The 19,682-nt window shown below is 52.2% G+C and overlaps 1 protein-coding gene across 2 annotated transcripts in view; it reads right to left on the minus strand.

Annotated features, from left to right (window-relative positions):
• FGD5 (FYVE, RhoGEF and PH domain containing 5) overlaps positions 1–19,682 on the minus strand; it is a 115,833-nt gene that overhangs the window by 41,706 nt on the left and 54,445 nt on the right. For both annotated transcript variants that reach the window (XM_082662778.1, XM_082662777.1), the window contains exons 4-5: positions 8,850–8,908; positions 8,707–8,737 (exon numbers count right to left, since the gene is read on the minus strand). In XM_082662778.1, the coding sequence (XP_082518904.1) occupies positions 8,707–8,737; positions 8,850–8,908 (90 nt within the window). The remainder of the gene's footprint in view (positions 1–8,706; positions 8,738–8,849; positions 8,909–19,682) is intronic.

Here is a 19,682-nt window from a genome sequence, read left to right on the forward strand (position 1 = left end):
GAGGGTTCTGAAAACACAGATGGCCAGGCCCCACCCCCAGAGTGTCTGACTTAGCAGATCTGAGGTTCTGAGGTGGGATCTAAGACTATGCATCTCCCACAAGTTCCCAGGTGATGCTGATGCTGCTGGTTCGGGGACCACACTTTGAGAACCACTGATGTAGATGAGTCTTTCTCACACTGTACTCCGTGGAGACCCAGGGCCAAGGAAGGTGGAGTCAGAGCCGACTTTGGCCTCCACCTGCCTCTGAACAAAAGTGCCTCCACTTTCATCCACTCTTCATACTGGCATTCTGAGTGAAATTCCTTTGAAAACAAGCTTCCATGGCTAAAAATGTCTGAGTCCCATCAGCCATCTCAGGGTGAGGCATCAAGGAGAAAGAGACCTTCCAAGGTCACACAGCAATTTCTTTTCCTGAACTGAATGAAATACAGAGGGAAGAGCCACACGCCTAGCACAGGAAACTCCTCTACTGAGATGCCCCCAACAGCCACCGAATTCGTACCTCCCAAAATGGGGAGCTCACCAACCCCCCGGGCACTTCAGGGGGAAAGCGAGCACATTTTCTCACACGCAACTGAAATCTGCTTCTCTCTGCTTCTCCCAAAGATCAATGTGCTCTCTGCCAGCAAAGACTGAGAAACAGAACCCCCCCAACCCCCGCCAACTTGATTAAAAAGTATTTCTTAGTGGGCAGGGGCTGCAAAAATAAGTAAGAGACAGCCTCGTTCCTGCCCCTGAAAAACAGCAAATCTTCCTGGCTATACATCAACTTCCCCAGCATGAGGCCGTCTGGGGGCTTAGTCTGGGTTAAACTTGTGGTCCTCCAGCATCGCCCCCTCCCACCAAACCCACCAGACCAACCTTCCCTACAACTCCCTCACTACATCTGCCCTGCTCGAGTCCTCAGGGCTCCCAAATTCCTATGTCTCCTTTTTGAAACACGACACGTCCTGGCATTCAGGCTCTGCCTGAAGACCAGCTCTCCAGACTCTTCCTGTACACCCTACACTCCCCAAGCCCTCCCATCTGTACACTTGTTTCTGTGGCTGCTACCTGCCAAAAGGCCTGTTTCTACTTCCTGTCCATCCATGTCCATCTCAACACCTCCTCTTCCAGGAAGCCTTCCTTGACTTCATTCCTCCCACTCACACTGACTCCTCCCTCCTCGGGCTCCTTGCCACCTTACTGGACTGTTCCACATTTATTTGTCTCCTCCCCCTTCTCAGGGCTCTGGAGTCAAACAGCCCTGGCTCCACTTCTCACTGGCTGTGTGACTTTGGGTAAGTCACTCACCTTCTCTGGGACTCAGTTCTGGATCCATCCAACCATGTGAGAAATATTAACTGAGCACAAACTATATGCAACTAAATGAGCTAACGTATGTAAATTGCTAAGCACACATAGGAGCTCAACAAATGCTCTATGGCTGGGTGAGAAAAGAGGGGACTAGGGGGGCCAAACTGACAGCACACCAATTTAGATGAATAAACTCAGAAAGTCGCCGAAAAGTCCCTCTAGATCCTCTGTTTGCCCCAGTCATGTCAGCACCGAGGCCACAGCCAAATTAAACTCCTACGTGCTGATAAGGAAGGGCTTCTGAATGACCCTCCTCTTTCTCCGAGCAGTCTGAGAAGTCGGGCTGTGTCCTGGGGTGCTCCTTACGCCCCTGACACCCTTTCCAGCGGTTACCACTGCTGAGAAAAGCAGGCGGTGCTGTCAGTGGGAGGGGCACAGGGAGGATCCATGAGCCTCTCCCTGCCCTTCTGTACCATGTCTGCCTAATACCCCTCCCAAAGTCCTTTCACCCCTTCATAAAAGCCTGCCAGTCGGCAGGCTCCCCCCTCCAGGGCACCTCCTTCCTCCCAGGATCCCTGAGAGCCCTCTCCTGACACTGCACCCTCCCTCGGGGAAATCTGAGCCTCTCCTGGAGCTTCAGTTAACTTCTCTACACTTGACCGCTTCTGGTGCACATCCTGCACCCAGCTGACCACTAGCACGTCCTTCCCCAAGACCCCCTCCCTCGACTTAACCCATCATCTGCCCCCAAGCCTAGCCTGACCCCCTCCAGCACTTGCTGTCTTAGTGAGTCAGCAAGTCAGCAAGCCAGAAATCTGGGGTCAGCCTGGAGCCTGCCCTCCCCCTCCCACACTCGACGGCCCACCAGTCCCAGGCACACAGTCCTCAAATCTGCCTGCAGCACCGCAGCCCACTCTCACTCTTGCTAGAATCACCCAACGGCCTCCCACGGACCTTCAGCGGATCAAACCCAAACCCCAAGCATGCCTCGCGGGCTCTCCGGGCTCTGCCCCGGCTGTGCTGGCCTCAGCGCTCACCGCTCTCTTACTCACAACGCTCCAGCCAGGCTGAACTTCTTTCCGTTCCCAATCACACCATTCTCCAGCTGGCCTCTGGGCCTTTGTACATGCTGATCCCTTTGCCAGGTGCAAGCCTTCCTCACTGCTCCCCACCCAGCTAACTCATCCCCATCCTTCAAGTCTCAGCTTAGACACGTTTCCTCTGGGAATCCTTCTTGGACCCCCAGAGGCCTGGGGCGGGTACCTCCCCTGAGCCCCTGCAGCCTTTGGGTGCCCCCCACCACTGTATTAATATTGTTTCCTTCATGCCCACTTCCCTCCTGGACTGTCAGTTCCTGGAGGGCAGGGCCCTCCCGCTTGTCATTCCTCCATAAGTCCCCCGTACCCACCCCACAGGAGGTTGCTCAGGAAATAATTTTGATTGAAGAAATGGTAAGAACTGACCCCGCCATCATTTATTCATCAGGCATTTACTGAGCACCGACAGCATCCCAGGCATCACAAACCACTGGGGATGAGATCTGACAAGAGCTTTGCCCTCAAGCAGCTCCAAGTCTAGTGAGAGAGGCAGACAATAAGCAAGCACCTAAAAGTCCTGAAATGCACGAAGCGAAGCAGACAGAACTGAAGGGAGACGTGGAGGACTCAACACCCACAGGTGGAGACTTCAACATCCCACTCTCCGGGACGGACGGAAGACGAGACAGAGAATCACAGGGTGCAGCAGACTTGAAGAGCGCTACCATCACCCTGACCTCAGTGACATCTACAGAACACCCCCCACACACATCCTTTTCAAGTACACACGGAACATTCTCCAGGATATACTATATGTCAGGCCATAAAACAAGTCTCAATAAATTTAAAAGGGCTGAAACCACACAAAGCACATTCTCCAACCACAACGGAATTAGAAATCAGAAGCAGAAGGAAACGGGGGAAATTCACAAATATGTGGACACTAAATAATTTTAAATAACCCATGGGTCAAAGAAGAAAGCACAAAGGGAATTAGAAAGTATGTGAAAGTGAATGAAAATAAAAACACAATATAACAAGTAAACAAACAGATAAATTCGATCATTTCAGATAGTAAAAGGTACAGTAAAGAAAAGAAAATGAAGCAGGAGGGAGCACAGAAGACAGGAGAGCTGCGGTTCCCTGCCCTCTCTGCATCCCCACCCTTGTCACGGCCTCATCGCAGGGGAGAGCACATCCCTGTCCCTTGCCTCTGGGCCTGGCCATGACACTTGCTCTGTCCAAAGCCACATGGGAAAAAGCGACGATGCGCCAGTTGTGAGTGTGAATTTTAGGAGCCCTCTGGTGTTTCTACTTGCTCTCCTACCATCACTCTGGGAATAGCCTCCCCCGAGGAACCTGCTGTACCTTCAGACTGGGCCCCAGAATAAACACACAAGAAATACAGCTGCTGACTTGAACCCAACTTTGACCGAATGACTCCCAGTTGACCCAGTTTCCCTTGCAACTAGGAGTGCCAAATGAGATGAAAGCAGAAGTTGTCCAGCGAGGCTTTCAGGAAATTGGTCTCAAGTAGACTAACTCAGCCAGGAGCATAACCTTTTGATTCCCCCCATTTCCTTCTTCCTGCCTGGGACATAGATGTGATGGCTAGAATACAGCAGCCATCCTGTATTCATGATACTCCTCCCACTGAATGGTGAAGACTATGTTCCCTCCCCTTGAGCGAAGGTGGACTTTTGTGATTGTCTCAACTAACAGAGTGTGGTAGTAGTGGTGCTACTTTTATGACCTGGCTTTGTCCAAGGCTACATCATAGAAATGTCACGTACTTCCTCCTGGCTCCCTCTTGGGACACTCATTCTTGGAATCTAACCACCATGCTGTGAGGAAGCCAAAACCTGCCCAGGCAGAGAGACTACCAGTAAGTGTTCTGGCTGCCAGCCCAGCTGGGGTCCCAGACAATAGCCAGCACCGAGCAGCAGCTGCTGGTGTGAAGGCACCTCTGGTTGATTCCAGCCCCTGGTCATCAAGTCACTCCTTGATTTTAGTCTTCTCCAGACATCATGGAGGACAGACACACTCTCCCCACCTTGCCCTGTCCAAATTCCTGGCCCGGAAAATCTGTGAACATCATAACATGGTTGTTTTATGCCACTAAGTTTTGGGCACCACCTTTGAGAAGCTGACACTTGAACTGAGACCACAATGAGAAGGAAGAACTTGGCTGTGAGAAGAGCAGGGGCAGGACATGCCAGTGGAGGAAAGGACAAGTGCAAAACCCATGCAATGTGACTGCGTTTGTAGCACCTGAAGGACAACAAGAAGGCCAGTGAGGCTGGGGTGCAGGAAGGAGAAAGTGGTCAGAGGAAAGGGCGCAGACGTGGATGAGGATCAGATCGCATAGGGCCTCTTGGGTGAGGAACCTCCTCCTGGGGTCTCAGATGGTGACAGCTTCCACAGTCACCTCTCCCAGTCAGCAGACTGGCTTATGCACAGGCCTACAATGCTTCGGCCCAAAGGAGGGACCCATGGTAGGAATTTTCTGCAACTGCTAGTGACACGGAGCAGGACCCTATGGTCCTTGCCCACCCCCTACCCCACGTCCTCAGTCTGCCTTTTGTCTGTGGAAAAATTTTGGCCAAAGAATAAGTTTAATCAGAGAAATGAGAAAATGCAGAAACAAATGAAAACAGTCAAAGGAGACCAAATAATAATAGTTTAGTCATTAAACATAGTCAAGGACCTTTAGTTCCTTAAGGGCTATAGATAATATCCTGAGCCATATCCTGTGAGCTGTCTTATAGATACTAAAATGCCCACCAGGTGGAAGAAGTGAATTACATCATGACCAGGCTGTAGCCATGACATAAGCTGCCACAATTCCGAAAACTGGCCTCAAAGAGATGGAAACAAACCGAACCTGGAACTGAAGATTAACTGTACCTAATACAATCAAGATGCTGCTGGTCAGACCACTGAAGACCAATTTCAAGATGACTGTCAGAGCTGACTGTGCTGTTTCTGCATATGGCCCCCTCCCTGTGTCTATAAAAGCTCTTGCCCCCGACTGTCAGTGGTGGGGAGTCGGCCTTTGGATAGGCGTCCACACTGTGCCACTGCCCACCCCAGTTGCCAGCGTCCAAAATAAAGCAAACTTTCCACCAACACGGCCTCTTAATTGGCTTTTGAGTGGCGAGCAGCCAGACTGCACTTTTGGTTACACTAGGAGAGGGATTTGTTTTAGATGACAAAACAAGAGAATTAAAGGTGTCTAGGGGCCACACCAGTTTAAAATCTCCAATGACTCATTATATGCAAGGAAAAGCAGGAGGCTTCTAGCTTGGCATTTTAGGTACATCTCAGTTTGGTCCTAACCTTGGTTTTGGACCCATCACTTGACCCACTTGGAAACCTGCCTTTCCAAACGTATCCATGTTCTAACGACGTGTGATGGTGCCCTGTTCTCCACACATATCACGTTCCTTTAGGCCTGTGAGTGTTCTTATGCTGACGACCTGCCCTCCTCTACCACCTTGGCCTGGTGGCTCCCTCAAAGTCCATGTCAGTGGCACCTCTTCTGCCAACTTTCCTGGATACCCCAAAGGGGAATAAGCCTCTCTGCCCCCCATGCTCGTGCAGACTTTTGCACAAATTATACTTACCACAGAGTAGCACAACTGTTCACATATATAGTTCTCCTCCCCACCTCCAACCTTTCCCTCAACAGAAAAAGGAGACCTACTCAAGGGCAGGTTGGGGGCCTTTTCCCTCTTTGGGGATCCAAGGCCTATCTCAGTGTCTACGGTGTTGTAAACATCCTGTGATGTTCTGTCCAGAAGGAACGGGTAAGTCAGATAGATAGATGGATGGATGGATGAACGGATGAACGGACAAATGGATGAATGGGTGGACAGGGAGTTTGATGAATGACTGGCTGGCTGGATGGGTGGATGGACATATCATTAGGTGCATGGACAGATGGAAGGACAGATGAGAGGGTGAAAGCCTGGCTAGATGAGTGGATGAGAGATTGATCATACACACAGGTGGGCAGGTGGATGAATACATTTATGACTGGGTTCAAGGAAGGATAGAGCAAGTCTTTAAACCAGAAGTCAGCAAAATTTCCTGTAAAGACATGATAAGTATTTCAGGCTTTGTGAGCCACATATGGTCTCAGTCATATACTCTTCTTTGCCTTTTTTTTCACAAGTGTTTAAAATATGTAAAATCCATTCTTAGTTAATAGGCTGTAGAAAAACAAGATCTTGACCATGAGAATGCACTTCTGGATGACCAGAAATTTTATGAATCCCTGAGGTAGCGCTATCTACCATTTGACAAACACAAAGTTGAATCCCTAACACAGAAGGCCAGAGGCCATCTCTGTCGCCCTCTCAACAAAAGCACGATGGAGTCGAGGACTGTTCTAGCTGGGGAGGTTTAAAATGCACAGCTGGACCCTTCCCACCACCGGGCAGCCTTGGAATTTCAAAAGCAGCGGATCTCCACAGAGAAATTCTGAGAGTACCTGCCAACCTTAGCAATCAGACACAGACCCAGGGAGGGGAGTGGTGGAGAACGTCCCAAAGCCTGTGGTCTCCTTTGGACTAGTGTCCCTGGCTAGGACTTGGAGTCACATTGGGGCATTTCTGCCACTTCTATCCCCATAAGCACTAACATCACAATGGAGCTCCAGGCCACAGTTTCCCACAACTAGCTTCTGAGTTGCGATTTTTTTTATGGGCTCTTTTTTCCCCTCCTCAGGATATTATTATGGATTACCAGCGGCTTTAGCATCTTTCCAACTGGCAGGAAGCAGTGCAAACAGAGATGGAAGCTTCCCAGTTAGAACCCTCTTAACAAAGTCATAAAACAAAAAGGCGCAGCCCCTCTGTCAAGCTGCCAGCTCAGAAGCAAGGGAGAAGCATTACAAAAGGGAGAGTGATGCTTCCTGCCGTGCTGGGGCCACTGCGCTTCACACCTGAGGGCTTTTGGGTTTAATCACCCACACAAAGTTCTCAGCCTGAAGGGCAAAAATGAGGGGCTGGGAGTGCAGGGCCAGAGCAGTGCTCTATCCCCACTCTCCCGGGGACCTGGGTGCCTCTGTTCACATGGCAACACGACACCAGGGTGATGTCACCGAGAGGGATCTCAGCAGGATTCGACCAAAGACCTGGCTTGGTGCTGGTGCTCCGCTGCCGGCAGGAAGGCCCCTGCCCCGAAGAGCTCCAAAGGCGGAGGGGACACGTGACTAACACAGGACGGCAGCACAGCAAGAGTCAGGAGACCTGGGGCTTCCTCCTGGCTCAGCCACCGAGGGGCACTGGCCTTTGCATCACCACCGACAAAACGCTCAGGATGGACATTCCCAGCTCTGACATTCTTGGAAAGACACAAAGACGAATCAAAGCAGCACGGGACCAGGTGCCAGCCTACGAGGAGACTGCAGATGGCTTAGAGAGCCCAGCCGAGCAGGGAGCTCACGAGGGCCTTTATGGGACAGATGCCCTCACTTCCCACATCTTTGCTGCACCCTCTTCCCTTGCCCTTCCTTATGACTCAGCCCCAAAGTCACCCCCTCCGGGAAGCCTGCCTAGATTCCCTGAGGTTGTCAGTCACTCCCTTTTGCTCTGGATAATTACTCATTCACCAATCTGTCTCCTTCGCTGGCCAGATTGCCCCTGCAGAAGGGACTTGTCTGATCCAACTTTCCATCCCCAGCTCTTGTCACACAGCAAGTGTCCAAAAAACGTTCACTGAACTGAATTGAACTGACTGCACAGGGAGACCTTCCAGGCAGTCTGGCAGGTTGTGAAGGGTGGCAGTGCCAGAAATCCAGGCAGTCCCCAGTCTGGCCTCTTTTCCTCTGAAAAGCCAGAGGATTCCCCTGACCCCACCAGCTCAGGTGTTATTGTCCCAATACCAAGGTGACTGAGAAAGTTTCTTGATACCCCAGCTGCCTGGTCCTTGTGCAAACACATCACCTTCTCCACATAGACCTAAACATACAATGAGCGCACACACCTGTACACACACACACGCACATGCATGTCCCCACCCCACACACCTGAACTTGCACACACACAGCTACGACCCAGAACTACATCTGTCCTCCTTCTGTCTTCTTCAATGAGAGGGTCGAGGAGACCGCAAACATCCTTCCAGAAACCTCAGCACGTCCCCTATGTACCCTCCACTCAGGCAGAGGGTAGCTCCATGGAAAGAGTGTGCTCTTCGCCCCCTGAAGCACACGAAGCAGGAGACAGACTTCCCTGAAAAGCTTCGGTGAACAGGTGCCTCTGCTTGTGGAAAGCACCTCTGTCTCCTCATTGCTTTTCTGCCCCTTATATCACAGCCTTGTAAAAGGGCCATTCGTTTTGGACAATTAAAGTGATTAACTCACCAGATGCAGGTGCTGGAGCATCTCCACGTATCTGCAGGGGGAAAGAGGTTTGAGTGTGCATTAATTCTCATTCTGTAGAAGCCGGGGAGGGGTGATGTTCTGTTAACAAGCTCAAGGCCACAGGCAGCTGCTTAGGGACTCACGCTTTCTCTGAAGACAGCAGTTCCTGTGCTATGACGTGGGCTCTGGACTGTCCGTCCACCTGTGGGAGGAAACAGAGCCATCAGGAGGGACGGTACCCATGGGAGCAGTAGAAGGGGAATCCCAGCTCCACAAGCATCAGTCAGGTTTATAGAAGGACCATCACGCTGCCGGAGGTGAATTCCACAGGCTTCTCAGGCCACCCCGGCACTCACTACCTGTGTGATCTTCAGCCTCGCTGCACCCCGGCTGCCTCATCTGTAATGTGGACATTAACAGCAACTAGTGCTCAGCCCAGTGCCTGCTGCGGCCTGCATGCTCGGCCGCCCTCATACCCATGCAGACTCTGCCCACAGCCCAGCAGGTTTTGAACAACCTGCGGTTCTCTGTGCCAAGCGAGCTCTCCTTGCTGTTTTACATGCTGTCACCTCAGTGTACTCTTCCTTTCTCTGCCTGTCCACCTCCCAGTTATCCTTGGAGACTTAGCCATGATGTCTATCACTTCCTCCGAGGAGCACTCCTGATCCCCTCCCCGAACAGGCGGGATTAGGTGTCCTTTCTGGGCAGCCCCCGCTCAGGACACCGATTACATCTCCCCCTGCAGGCAGGCATCGGGAAGTGCACCTCTGCAGGACAGTGCCCAGCCTGGGGTTTGTCCTCTTTTGTTACTGAAAGAATGAACGAGGGAATGAATGAATGAATGAATGTTCATACCACTTGGGAAGCACTGACTCTCCTGGCTAACCTCAGAAGGTGAGCCATTTAACCCATCTGAATCCCAGCCTCCGCACCTGTGAGATTCGACAATAACTGAGATTTTGTCTATAAACAGGAAGGATGAGTGGGGGCCGAGGCAGAGGCCCGGGCCTTCTGCCACGAGCAACCCTTGTGGCCCCAAACCTGCCGGATATCAGACACACCGCGGTGTATCCGGAAGAGCAGAGACACTATGGGGCAGTGACAGGACAGATGGGGAAAGACACTGGGCCTGTGCAGGCGAGGCTGGGCGGGGTGGCCGCCGCGGAGAAGAGGGCACTGACGGGACGCATGGCTCCTGGTTTCCAGTCTCCTGCCACCTTCCCGTGCAACCCTGCATAAGTCACTTTCCGAGGTCGGGCCTTAGCTTCCCAGGTGTGAGTAGAGTGACCTCTGAAGGCCGTTCTCTGCTGAACCTGTGTGTTATTAAACTTGAGATGCGATGATCTACTCCAGTGGCCAGAAACGCACTGCCTCTTGAGGGAGCAGCTGCATGGGGCTGTGGCTAAGAGCACGGACTCCGGAAAACAGGCAGTCTGGGCTCAAATCCTGCTTCTCCCTTGTACTAGTTAAACAAGTCACTTAACCTTTCTGTACCTCAATTTCCTTACCTGTAAAATGGGCACAGCAGTATAATGGTATCTCACACACACGCATATTGTGAAGATTACATGAGTGTGTATATATACAGATAGAGACCTCTCTGTATCTGTATCCATATCTGCATCTCACACTTGGAACAGTGTCTGGCACACAGTAAACACTACACAGCTAACCGCTATCATTATGCTTGTGCTTTTTGTACCCTGAGGAACAGAACCAGGTGCCCAGGGATGGAATAAGAACAAATAATTTACAGGGTCAAGTAGGGAAAGGCCTCAACTGCAGAGTAGAGGCTGAGCCACTCCTCTGATAGCAGTTGAGGCAGAGGAAAGCAAATGGACCGTGGAATCAAGCCCACCTAAGTACCAATCCTGGCTCCAGCATCGTGTGATTGTGTCACGGCTGGCAAACCATGACCTCTGAGCCTCAGCTTTTTCACCTGAAATACATGGAGAATGACCAACCCGGTCTCACACACTGCTGTCTGGGATGATGCACTCTTAACTCAGGCTTTGCATTTGCTGTTCCCTCTGCCTGTGATGCTCTTGCCCAGATCTTCTTCTCATTCTTTTTTTTTTTTTTTTTTTTTTTGCGGCATGCGGGCCTCTCACTCTTGTGGCCTCTCCCGTTGCGGAGCACAGGCTCCGGACGTGCAGGCTCAGCGGCCATGGCTCACGGGTCCAGCTGCTCCGCGGCATGTGGGATCTTCCCGGACCGGGGCACGAACCCACGTCCCCTGCATCCGCATGCGGACTCTCAACCACTGCGCCAGCAGGGAAGCCCCTTCTTCTCATTCTTACTTTCTGACTTTTTCAGGTCTCTGCTCAAAAGTCACATCCTCAATGTGGCCATCCATGACCACCCGACCCAGAGAACTCCCAGAGTCAGTCTTACTCCGGGGTTCTCAGCCTTGGCACCACTGACATTTTGGGCCACACAGCTTTTGCTGCAAGGGCTGTCCCACGTGCTGCACGACTGTTAACAGCATCTATGGCCTCTACCCGCTGGATGACAGCTGTAGCCCCACTCCAAGTTGTGACAACTGAATGTGTCTCCAGACATTGCCAAATGTCCCCTGGGGGGCAAGAGCTCACCTTGGATGAGAACCTCTGCTCGAACCCTGTTTCTTGCTGTACTTTTCTTTATAGCAGTCACACTACCTAATGTTACCCTTGTACACGGGAGATGTTCAAGAAACGTTTGAATAAACGGATGGAATTGAGATACGGTGCCCAGCACATAGTAGGTGCTCAATAAACGAGTTCCCTTCCCTAGCTGGTGTGTCCCTAATAGCTTCTTGGCTAAGAGCACAGTGTTTTGGAGATTTCAGTCTCTCCAAGGCCACCCAAATTCAGCAAAACTTGGGCCTACGGTCAGTCTTCCTCCTGCCTCTCACTGCCGCCTCTGTGGTGGGTGATGCTGTTACACCATCCACAGAGCAGGAGGGAAACTTGTGAGGCCTGCAGAGGCCTTCAGCCTCACCTGGCCTCTCGCCCTGCCACGGGTACCGCATCATGACTCCCGGTCTGCCTTGTGCATCCACAGGGCTAGCGTGGGGCTCTGCAGGCAAGAGCAGCTCACTTCCCAAGCAGGGGCTCCTGCAGAGTACCACACGCAAAAAGACTTCGTAAAGAAAACCCTCACAACGGAAACGTATTCTGCCAGGACAGGCCTCAACAGTTAAGAAAACCCTGTGGTCAAGCTCCCGTAAAGAGAATTACTTTGTAGAGAAAGGACCGGGGTCAGGAGATTGGCCCTATAAGATGAAGACGAGAATCAAGATGACGTCCAATCTTCCAGGGGCCTGTGAGTCAAATCTCGTTTGTCATCCAGCTTGATGCTGAGACCTGTGCTCTGGGGTCGGAAGGCCTGGGTTCAAGTCCTGGGCTCCACCCCTTCCTACGCTTATGCCCTTGGACAAGTTATTTCTCTTCTGAGCTCCCTCTGTAAAACATGGATGATGATGATAATAATAATAATACCTACCTAATAATATACGAGCTAGCATTTATTGAACACTTAGTTTGTGCTAAGTACGGCTCTAGGATTCTCACATGTATTATCTCACTGAATTTTCCCAACAACCTAGGAGGTAGATGCTATTATTATGATCTCCATTTTACAGATGAGGAAACTGAGCAACAAGTAAGTCCTACCCTTTGCCCAGAGTCACTGCTAGTAAGTGGCAGAGCCAAGATTCAAAGCCAGGTCGTCAGCTCCAACCTTGAAGCACTTGGCAGCGTGCCTGGCACTCGGCAAGTGCTCAGTAAATCGTGTCTCTGCTCATTGGAGGAGGTGGGCTTTCAAGCTGGGAGACACCTACTGCTTTTCACCTTCACTGTGAAGGAGGCAGCAGGAGTCCAGCACTCCAGGGCACCCAGGCTAGTCCTCCCGCCACAGCCCTTTCTGATTCCCAGCCCGCAGAGCAGCACCCACCATGGCACACAGCAACGGGAGCGGTGCCGGAAGCGAGGACGCCCGGATCCACACCCCAGTCAGGCCACGAGCACCTATCTGACTGAGTGCCAGCCCTCCTCTGACGCCTGTCTTCTCATCGGGAAGATGGGGGTCAGTGTTCCCCCACTGCAAGGACCAGATGATGAGACGATGGATGGAGTGTCCCCGCCCCACCCCTCCGAACTTCTGGAGTTGTCCTCATTACCACTGTCACAATCTTGAAGCTGTCGGGAGGGACTTCTGTGCACGGGCCACTCTGCACGTCCCTCCCAGGCCCTCCAGCCAGACGGGCAGACTCTGGGCAGGATGCACAGGCTGTCCCGCTTTAGTGACTCTGCTGATGATGGATGTGTCTTCGCCAGCCAGAGAAGAAGGCCTGGCGGGCCATGTGCCTGGGGCTCTCCTCAGAAGCTGCTCCTGGGCGTTGCCCAGCCGGGCCATTTAATATAGATGTTTGTTTAACCAGGAAATGAACTCCGCGGTTGACGGCAGTGTCCAGGGACAGACTTCTGGGAACAGGGTTCCTCCCTGGCGTGTGGGGGCTGGGCCCGTGCTATCGCATTTCTCAGGCTGGCGCTGTGAGGGTTACATCAGGTAGCCGCCCTTCTGTCCGAGGTCCAAGCCCAAGTGGCTTATCTCCCCTGTTCCCCTGGGCCGCCCAGCCGCACTTCCTCCCCAGGCCCCAGGCAAACCTGCCGGCTCAGTGCTGGCTATTCTGGGAGCAGCGCAGGGCGGGAGGAACAGTCCTCCCTTAGGGACCCCCCTGGCTGAACAGACCCCAGAAAGAGTTGGGAGTCCTGGTCCTCTGCCTGGGACTCAGTTTCTCCAGCTATAAGACGGGGGTTCCTAGGCCCCTTCTAGAACAGCGGTTCCCCAAGTCTGCTCTGAGAAGCCCCAGGGTTCTGCCTCCCCTTCCCAACTACGTTATCTGTGTGAGCCTGGATTTTCACTAAACTTGACCAAAACAGCATTTTCAACAGACGGAACCCGAGAAGAATCCAGGCGTCCCCTATGAAGCCGGAAGTTAACACTGTTCGCAAAAATGTGAAACCTGGTCACTCTTGTCGCTAAATATTTTGCAAAACAACTATTTTTCATAATAAGTGCTATCTATGTTAACATATAATGGTCTATTGTTATTTTTAAATGAATTAAAAGATAGATGTTTTAAGTTTTTCTCAGCGTTACTTTCTCACGTGGTAACTATGGATAGATATAACTTATAGAAATAAAAACTCTTAGGGGTCTTCAATCATTTTTATGAGGTTAGAGGGGTCTCAGACCAAAAGGTTTTGAGAACCACTGTTTTAGAGGCTGTCACCCTGATTATGTAGGATTGTGGACGGAAAAGCTCTTCATTCTCAGTGAAGATCCGAAGAGGAGGCATCACTGCCACTGTATTATAATAACAATCACCGTTACGGTTATTGTGAGAAGTAGGGTAATGAGCCCCAGGCTGTATGGCCTGGCCCTCAGCATGGCCCTATGTATTCCCAGGGGTCACACCATCTCTCCACAGCGTCCTGTCCTGCAGAAGAGGAAGAAACCACCTCCAAAGCTCCTGTTTTGTCACCTCTCTCCCTGCTTGCAGGCCTCCTGGGTTGATACCTGCTCTGCCTTTAAACAGCTGCCTCTTTCCTTTCACCCTCATCTCTGCCAGCTCCGGGCCAAGCCCCATGTCCTGACGTCTTGGTGCCTGGCTCAGTGCCCCCTCCCTAGTTCACACCTGTACCCCGGCCTGTGGTCACCTGGGAACTCCACCCTCCACTCCGTAACCCTCAGCCTCTCACCTCCTTGAGACTCCCTTCCCTCTCAGATGACTTTCACCTACTTGTATGTCTGCTCCACCCACCTGGGCCTTGTCCCCGCTCAGAACTGCCTTGCTCTGAGGTGGTGGGGACCTAAGCTCCCGAGCTCCCCTCCACCCTCAGCTGAACTCCCCTCTTAGCTCACGAGAGCGGCAGCCTTGGACCTACTCCAATCCACACAAGGTTGTGGGAACTGCCTCCTGCTGTCACTTGCAGTCCCAAGTGGCTCTCCAGGACTTACAGAAAGAACTTGTCGTTCAGCTTGATGCTGAGACCTGCGCTCTGGGGTCAGAAAACCTGGGCTCAAGTCTTGGGCTTCAGCGCTTCCTAAACCTATGCCCTTGGACAAGTTACTTCTCTTCTCTGGGCCCCATCGGTCAAAGAGGGATAATAACAATACGTACTTAATAATATAACAGCTAGTGTTTCTTGACCACTTAGTATGTGCTAAACATGGCTCTGAGCGTTTTACATGAATTACCTCACTGAATCTTCCCAAAAAACTACGAGGAACTATTATTATTACCTCCATTTCACAGATGGGGAAACTGAGGCACAAATAAGTCCTACCCTGCACCTGTGACTCCACCTAAAGACCCTTTCCAGGCACGTACCTGCATTCCTCGGGGCTTTTTGGCTCACACAGATGCCTGTGTCCAGAACTTCCCTGTGATCGAATAAGTGTCTCTAGGTTACACGCTTCACCCCAGTGAGGCAGAGCGCCAAGGCAGGCCCCCGATGCTCCACGTCTGCCAGCCGCACATCCCGTGGGCGGGGCGGACGGGCACATCCGCAAAGAGGGAAGGGGCTGCCGTCCAGGGCTGCTTCAAGCCCTGGGGAAATACTCCTAATGAGCCCTTGCTACTTTGAGGGTCCCAGCGAGGGGCCTTCCTGGGGTCTCCCGAGGCCACAGCTGGAGCAGGGAACGTGCTCAGAGAGCCACACTCACGGGGTGGCAGGGACCCCAGGAGAACGCTTGTCTCCAAGGCCCCTCGGGGCACCACCTGCACTGACAGTGGCCACCTCCCCCTTGGAATGCAGACCGGGGCTCGCAGCACAGCCTTCAGCGGCCACTCGAAAATTCAGACAGGCGCTCAGGGAGAGACGGCTCATCTTTCATCCCAGCTGTTGCCTCTGTTCCCACAGGTGGCAGAGGAGGGATGAGGAGGGCAAAGGAGAGGCAACACCTGCAGGACAAGGGGGGAAGAAGGAGGGACCAAACACAGCCCCTCCTCCCCTCCTCCCCCAGGACCAAGTGGTAGGCTTCGCTTCCTGCTGACATCCAGCCTTATTCTAGTTCCTGAGCACAGGCTGGTGTGAATCTGGGTTTGGCCCAGATACTCTAGAAAACTTTCAGTTGCAAAGAATCTTTGGTTCCGGATGCAGTTTGTAATAGAGGACAGCACGCTATCTTGGAACACCCCGCATGAGGCATCAGGAGACCTGGCGCCTACTCCTGACTCTGCCGCCAACGTGCCAAACAGCCACGAGCGAGCAGCGGCCTCTCCAGGAGCTGCAGTCTTCCCTCCCGTGAGACGAAGGGATCTTGTGCATCACAGACTCCACACCCAATTCCCTCTGCCCCCGGCCCCTGGCAACCACCATGCTACTCTCTGCTTCTATGACTCTGACTGTCTTAGATCTCTCCTGTAAGTGGCATCAGGCAGTATTTGGCTTTCTGTGACTCCCTTGCTTCACTGAGCACCATGTCCTCCAGGTCTGTCCATGTTGTACCACGTGACAGGATTTCCTTCCTTTTAAAGGCTGAATAACATTCCATTGTATGTGGAGACCACACTTTGTTTATCCATCCATCCCTCGATGGACATTGAGAGGGTAGATTTCATGTTAAGTGTTCTTACCACAATAAAAAAATAAAATGAAGTGACCTCTAAATGCCTCTGTCAGCTCTCTCAGCTTATAGGAGCCTGAGTGTGGTGGTAACTGTGACCAGGCCAGCTCTCACTGAACAGGCCAGCACACGGCTCGTACGAGACACAGGCTTCCTGTCCTCAGCATCTCACTTCAGTTCGGGAAAGGACCAGCCACAAGTCAAGAAGCCAGTCGGTGACGCGGCTGCATGCCTTCATGCTGCCTGCTTTGGCCTCCCACGTACCCTCTCTCTCCTTTCTACTTAGCCGCATCCTACTCTCCTTCACAGAGCACTTATGCCTCACCTCCTCCTGGAAACCTCCCTGATTGTCCTGACTTTTAAGACTTGGGATAGTCACACTGCTCAGGGTTTAGGTCACAAAGCTGAGGCCGCCATGGCTGCCCCATAATTGTTCCATCTCACGAGCAGCCTTTGTCTTGTAAAAAACTGTCAGACGTAACCCTCATAAAAGTGTATAAAATGTAAAGTTTAGAGATTATCACATAAGGAGCTTTCTCAGTCTCCAGCCTGACAGTAAGTCCCCACGGTCAGGCACCCCAGAGAGCTGGGGGCGCTGTGGGTGCTCCATACAGACTGGACGGCTGACATACAGACCAGAGTTCAAACCTGAGTGAGCATATGAGCCACCGCGGGGGGATCCTGTAAACATGCAGATCCTGACTGGACAAATGTAGGGGGGCCTGGGGTGCTGCTGGTCCACATGTCCAACTCTCAGCAGCAGGGCTGTAGACCAGGCACAGAGAGCGACTATCACGAAGCTGGGAAGGAGAAAGTGAGGGCGAGTGTGACACTGTGGCCCGAATTCTAAACTGGTCACAGGGGCACGTTTGAGGGCTTCCCTGGTGGAGCAGTGGTTGAGAATCTGCCTGCCGATGCAGGGGACACGGGTTTGAGTCCTGGTCCGGAAAGATCCCATATGCCGCGGAGCAACTAGGCCCGTGCGCCACAATTACTGAAGCCTGCGCGTCTGGAGCCTGTGCTCTGCAACAAGAGAGGCCGCGATAGTGGGAGGCCCGCGCACCGCGATGAAGAGTGGCCTCCGCTTGCCGCAACTAGAGAAAGCCCTCGCACAGAAATGAAGACCCAACACAGCCAAAAATAAATAAATTAATTAATTTTTTTAAAAAAGGGGGGGCACATCTGAGACTTGGCAGAGAGGAAAACCAGCCACAGAATAAGCTCTCACGGGACCAGGGTATCCCAACGGCCCCCATCCCCAGCTTCTTGGCTCCTGACAGCCTCAAGCCCTCCAGGGCCCTGAACAAGGGGTGTGAGACAGGCGGGTACCCAAGATGCCTCCCGGACCTCTGAGCTCCAGTTTTCTCCCTTCCCCTTTGGGTTCTGAGAGTCTGCACCCTCGTCCTCCTCCACTCAACACTGCCTGAAAATGTCTCTGCGTTACTCTGCTGAACTGCTGTGCCCTCTGCGTGGCTGCTGTGGGGCTGGTGACAGGCAGGCTTGGTTCCCCACTCCGTCCCTCGCTGTGCACTGTAAATGGTACAGGACCAAACGAGTGTTTTTGTTTATTAAACTGTCGTTCATCGAAGTTTGTTTTCCTTACTTAAACGCAGGAACTGAGTCTAAATGCATTCACTTACTTATTCGTTTTTTGGAGGGTATTTACTCAGTACTATTTTATGTGCCAGGCAGCAGGGACGTAACTGTGAATAGGACAATCATGGTCTCTGCCTTCCTGGAGCTACTCTGAAAGGGGAAGGCAAACAATATGCAAGTAAGCAGAAAAATAAAGAACATAATCACAGCTTGGGATAAGCATGAGAAAGGAAATGACAGGAATGAGCAGGGTGAGCAGGGGAGGCCTCTTTGAGGAGGTGACATCTCATCTGAGACCTGCAGCCAGCAGTGCAAAGGGCAGGAAGAGCATCTAGAGTGGAAGCAAGTGCAAGTGCAAAGGCCCTGGGGTGGGTTTACAGAACAGACTGATTCGTTCTGTAGCCTTCGAGGCTGAATTTCATTTGATCCATAATTAAGACATGGCAACAGAAGATGAAATGCCAGGGATTTAAAATCTTTCAAATCTGGTGCCAACCGCCAGAATAGCAAACTCAAGTGGAGAAGCAGGCGGGCGGGTGGTGGGGAGCATGGGAAAATGGTGAGTTCAACTTGGGATGTGTTGAGTTTGAGGTGTCTGCAGGGCTTCCAAGAAGGGCCCCAAAAAGCAGTTCGTAGATGGAGTGCAGGGTCGCAGGGAGGGGTGGGGCAGAAGGTCGGCTCTGGGAACACACCTGAGAAGGGCTGGCCGCTGGCCCGGAAGGGGCTGCCTAAGCAGAGGACACAGGAGGATAGCGGGGCTGGAGGAACCCAGGCCCTGGGACGTCAACGCCTCACATGGAGGCGTGGGCAGAGAGGATGGTCAGGGGAGTAGGGAGAGAACAAGGAGAGAACGGAGCCAGAGAAGCCGAGGCAGCTCCCCGGGAAGGGAGACCACCAGAGCGTGGGCTTGGGATCTGAGGTGGACAGTGTGCAGGGCGAATGACTGCAGCAAGGGGGGCAGGACAGCAGGGAGGAACATGTCTGTGGGCGGAGCCAAGTCCTGCAGAACCCGTCCAGCCCACCCCCTTCTCCTCTGCTCCCCCAACGCTGACCTCGGCTGTATAGGCTCATTCCCACCACCCGCCCCGCCTCTGCGCTGCTGCTCCTGGCCCGGAATGCTCTGTCCCTAGACCTTCCCGTTTCCTCCTCCCTCACAACGTTCAGCTCCCTGCTCGAAGGGTGCCTCCTTATCACAAAGGCCTTCTCTGGGAAACTGGAACCCACCTGCATCTCTGGAGGGAAAGTCAAATGGGGCAGCTGTAAAATAGTATGGCAGTTCCACCCCCAAATTAAAAATAGATTGACTATGTGATCTAGCAATTCTACTACTGTGTACATAGACAAAAGAATTGAAAGCAATGTCTTAAAGAGATATCTGTACACCCATGTTCACAGCAGCCTGATTCATAACAGTGGAAAAGTGGAGGCAACCCAAGCATCCATCGATGCAACAACACGTGATACGTACACATAATGGAATATTATTCAGCTTTAAAAAGGAAGGAAATCCTGACACCTGGAACAACATGGGTGAACCTTGAGGACGTTCTGCTAAGTGAAATAAGCCAGACACAAAAAGACAAATACTGTATGATTCCACGCATGAGAGCAGTCAAAATCACAGAAGCAGAGAGCAGAGCGGTGGGTGCCAGGAGGACTGTGGTGGGGAGTTGCTGTCTAAGGGATACTGAGCTTCAGTTTGGGAAGATGAAAAAGTTCTGGAGATGGGTGGTGAGGATGGTTGCACAATAAGGTGAACGTTT

Source organism: Grampus griseus (genome assembly GCF_964374135.1).
Source record: "Grampus griseus genome assembly, chromosome: 10".
NCBI lineage: Eukaryota > Metazoa > Chordata > Mammalia > Artiodactyla > Delphinidae > Grampus > Grampus griseus.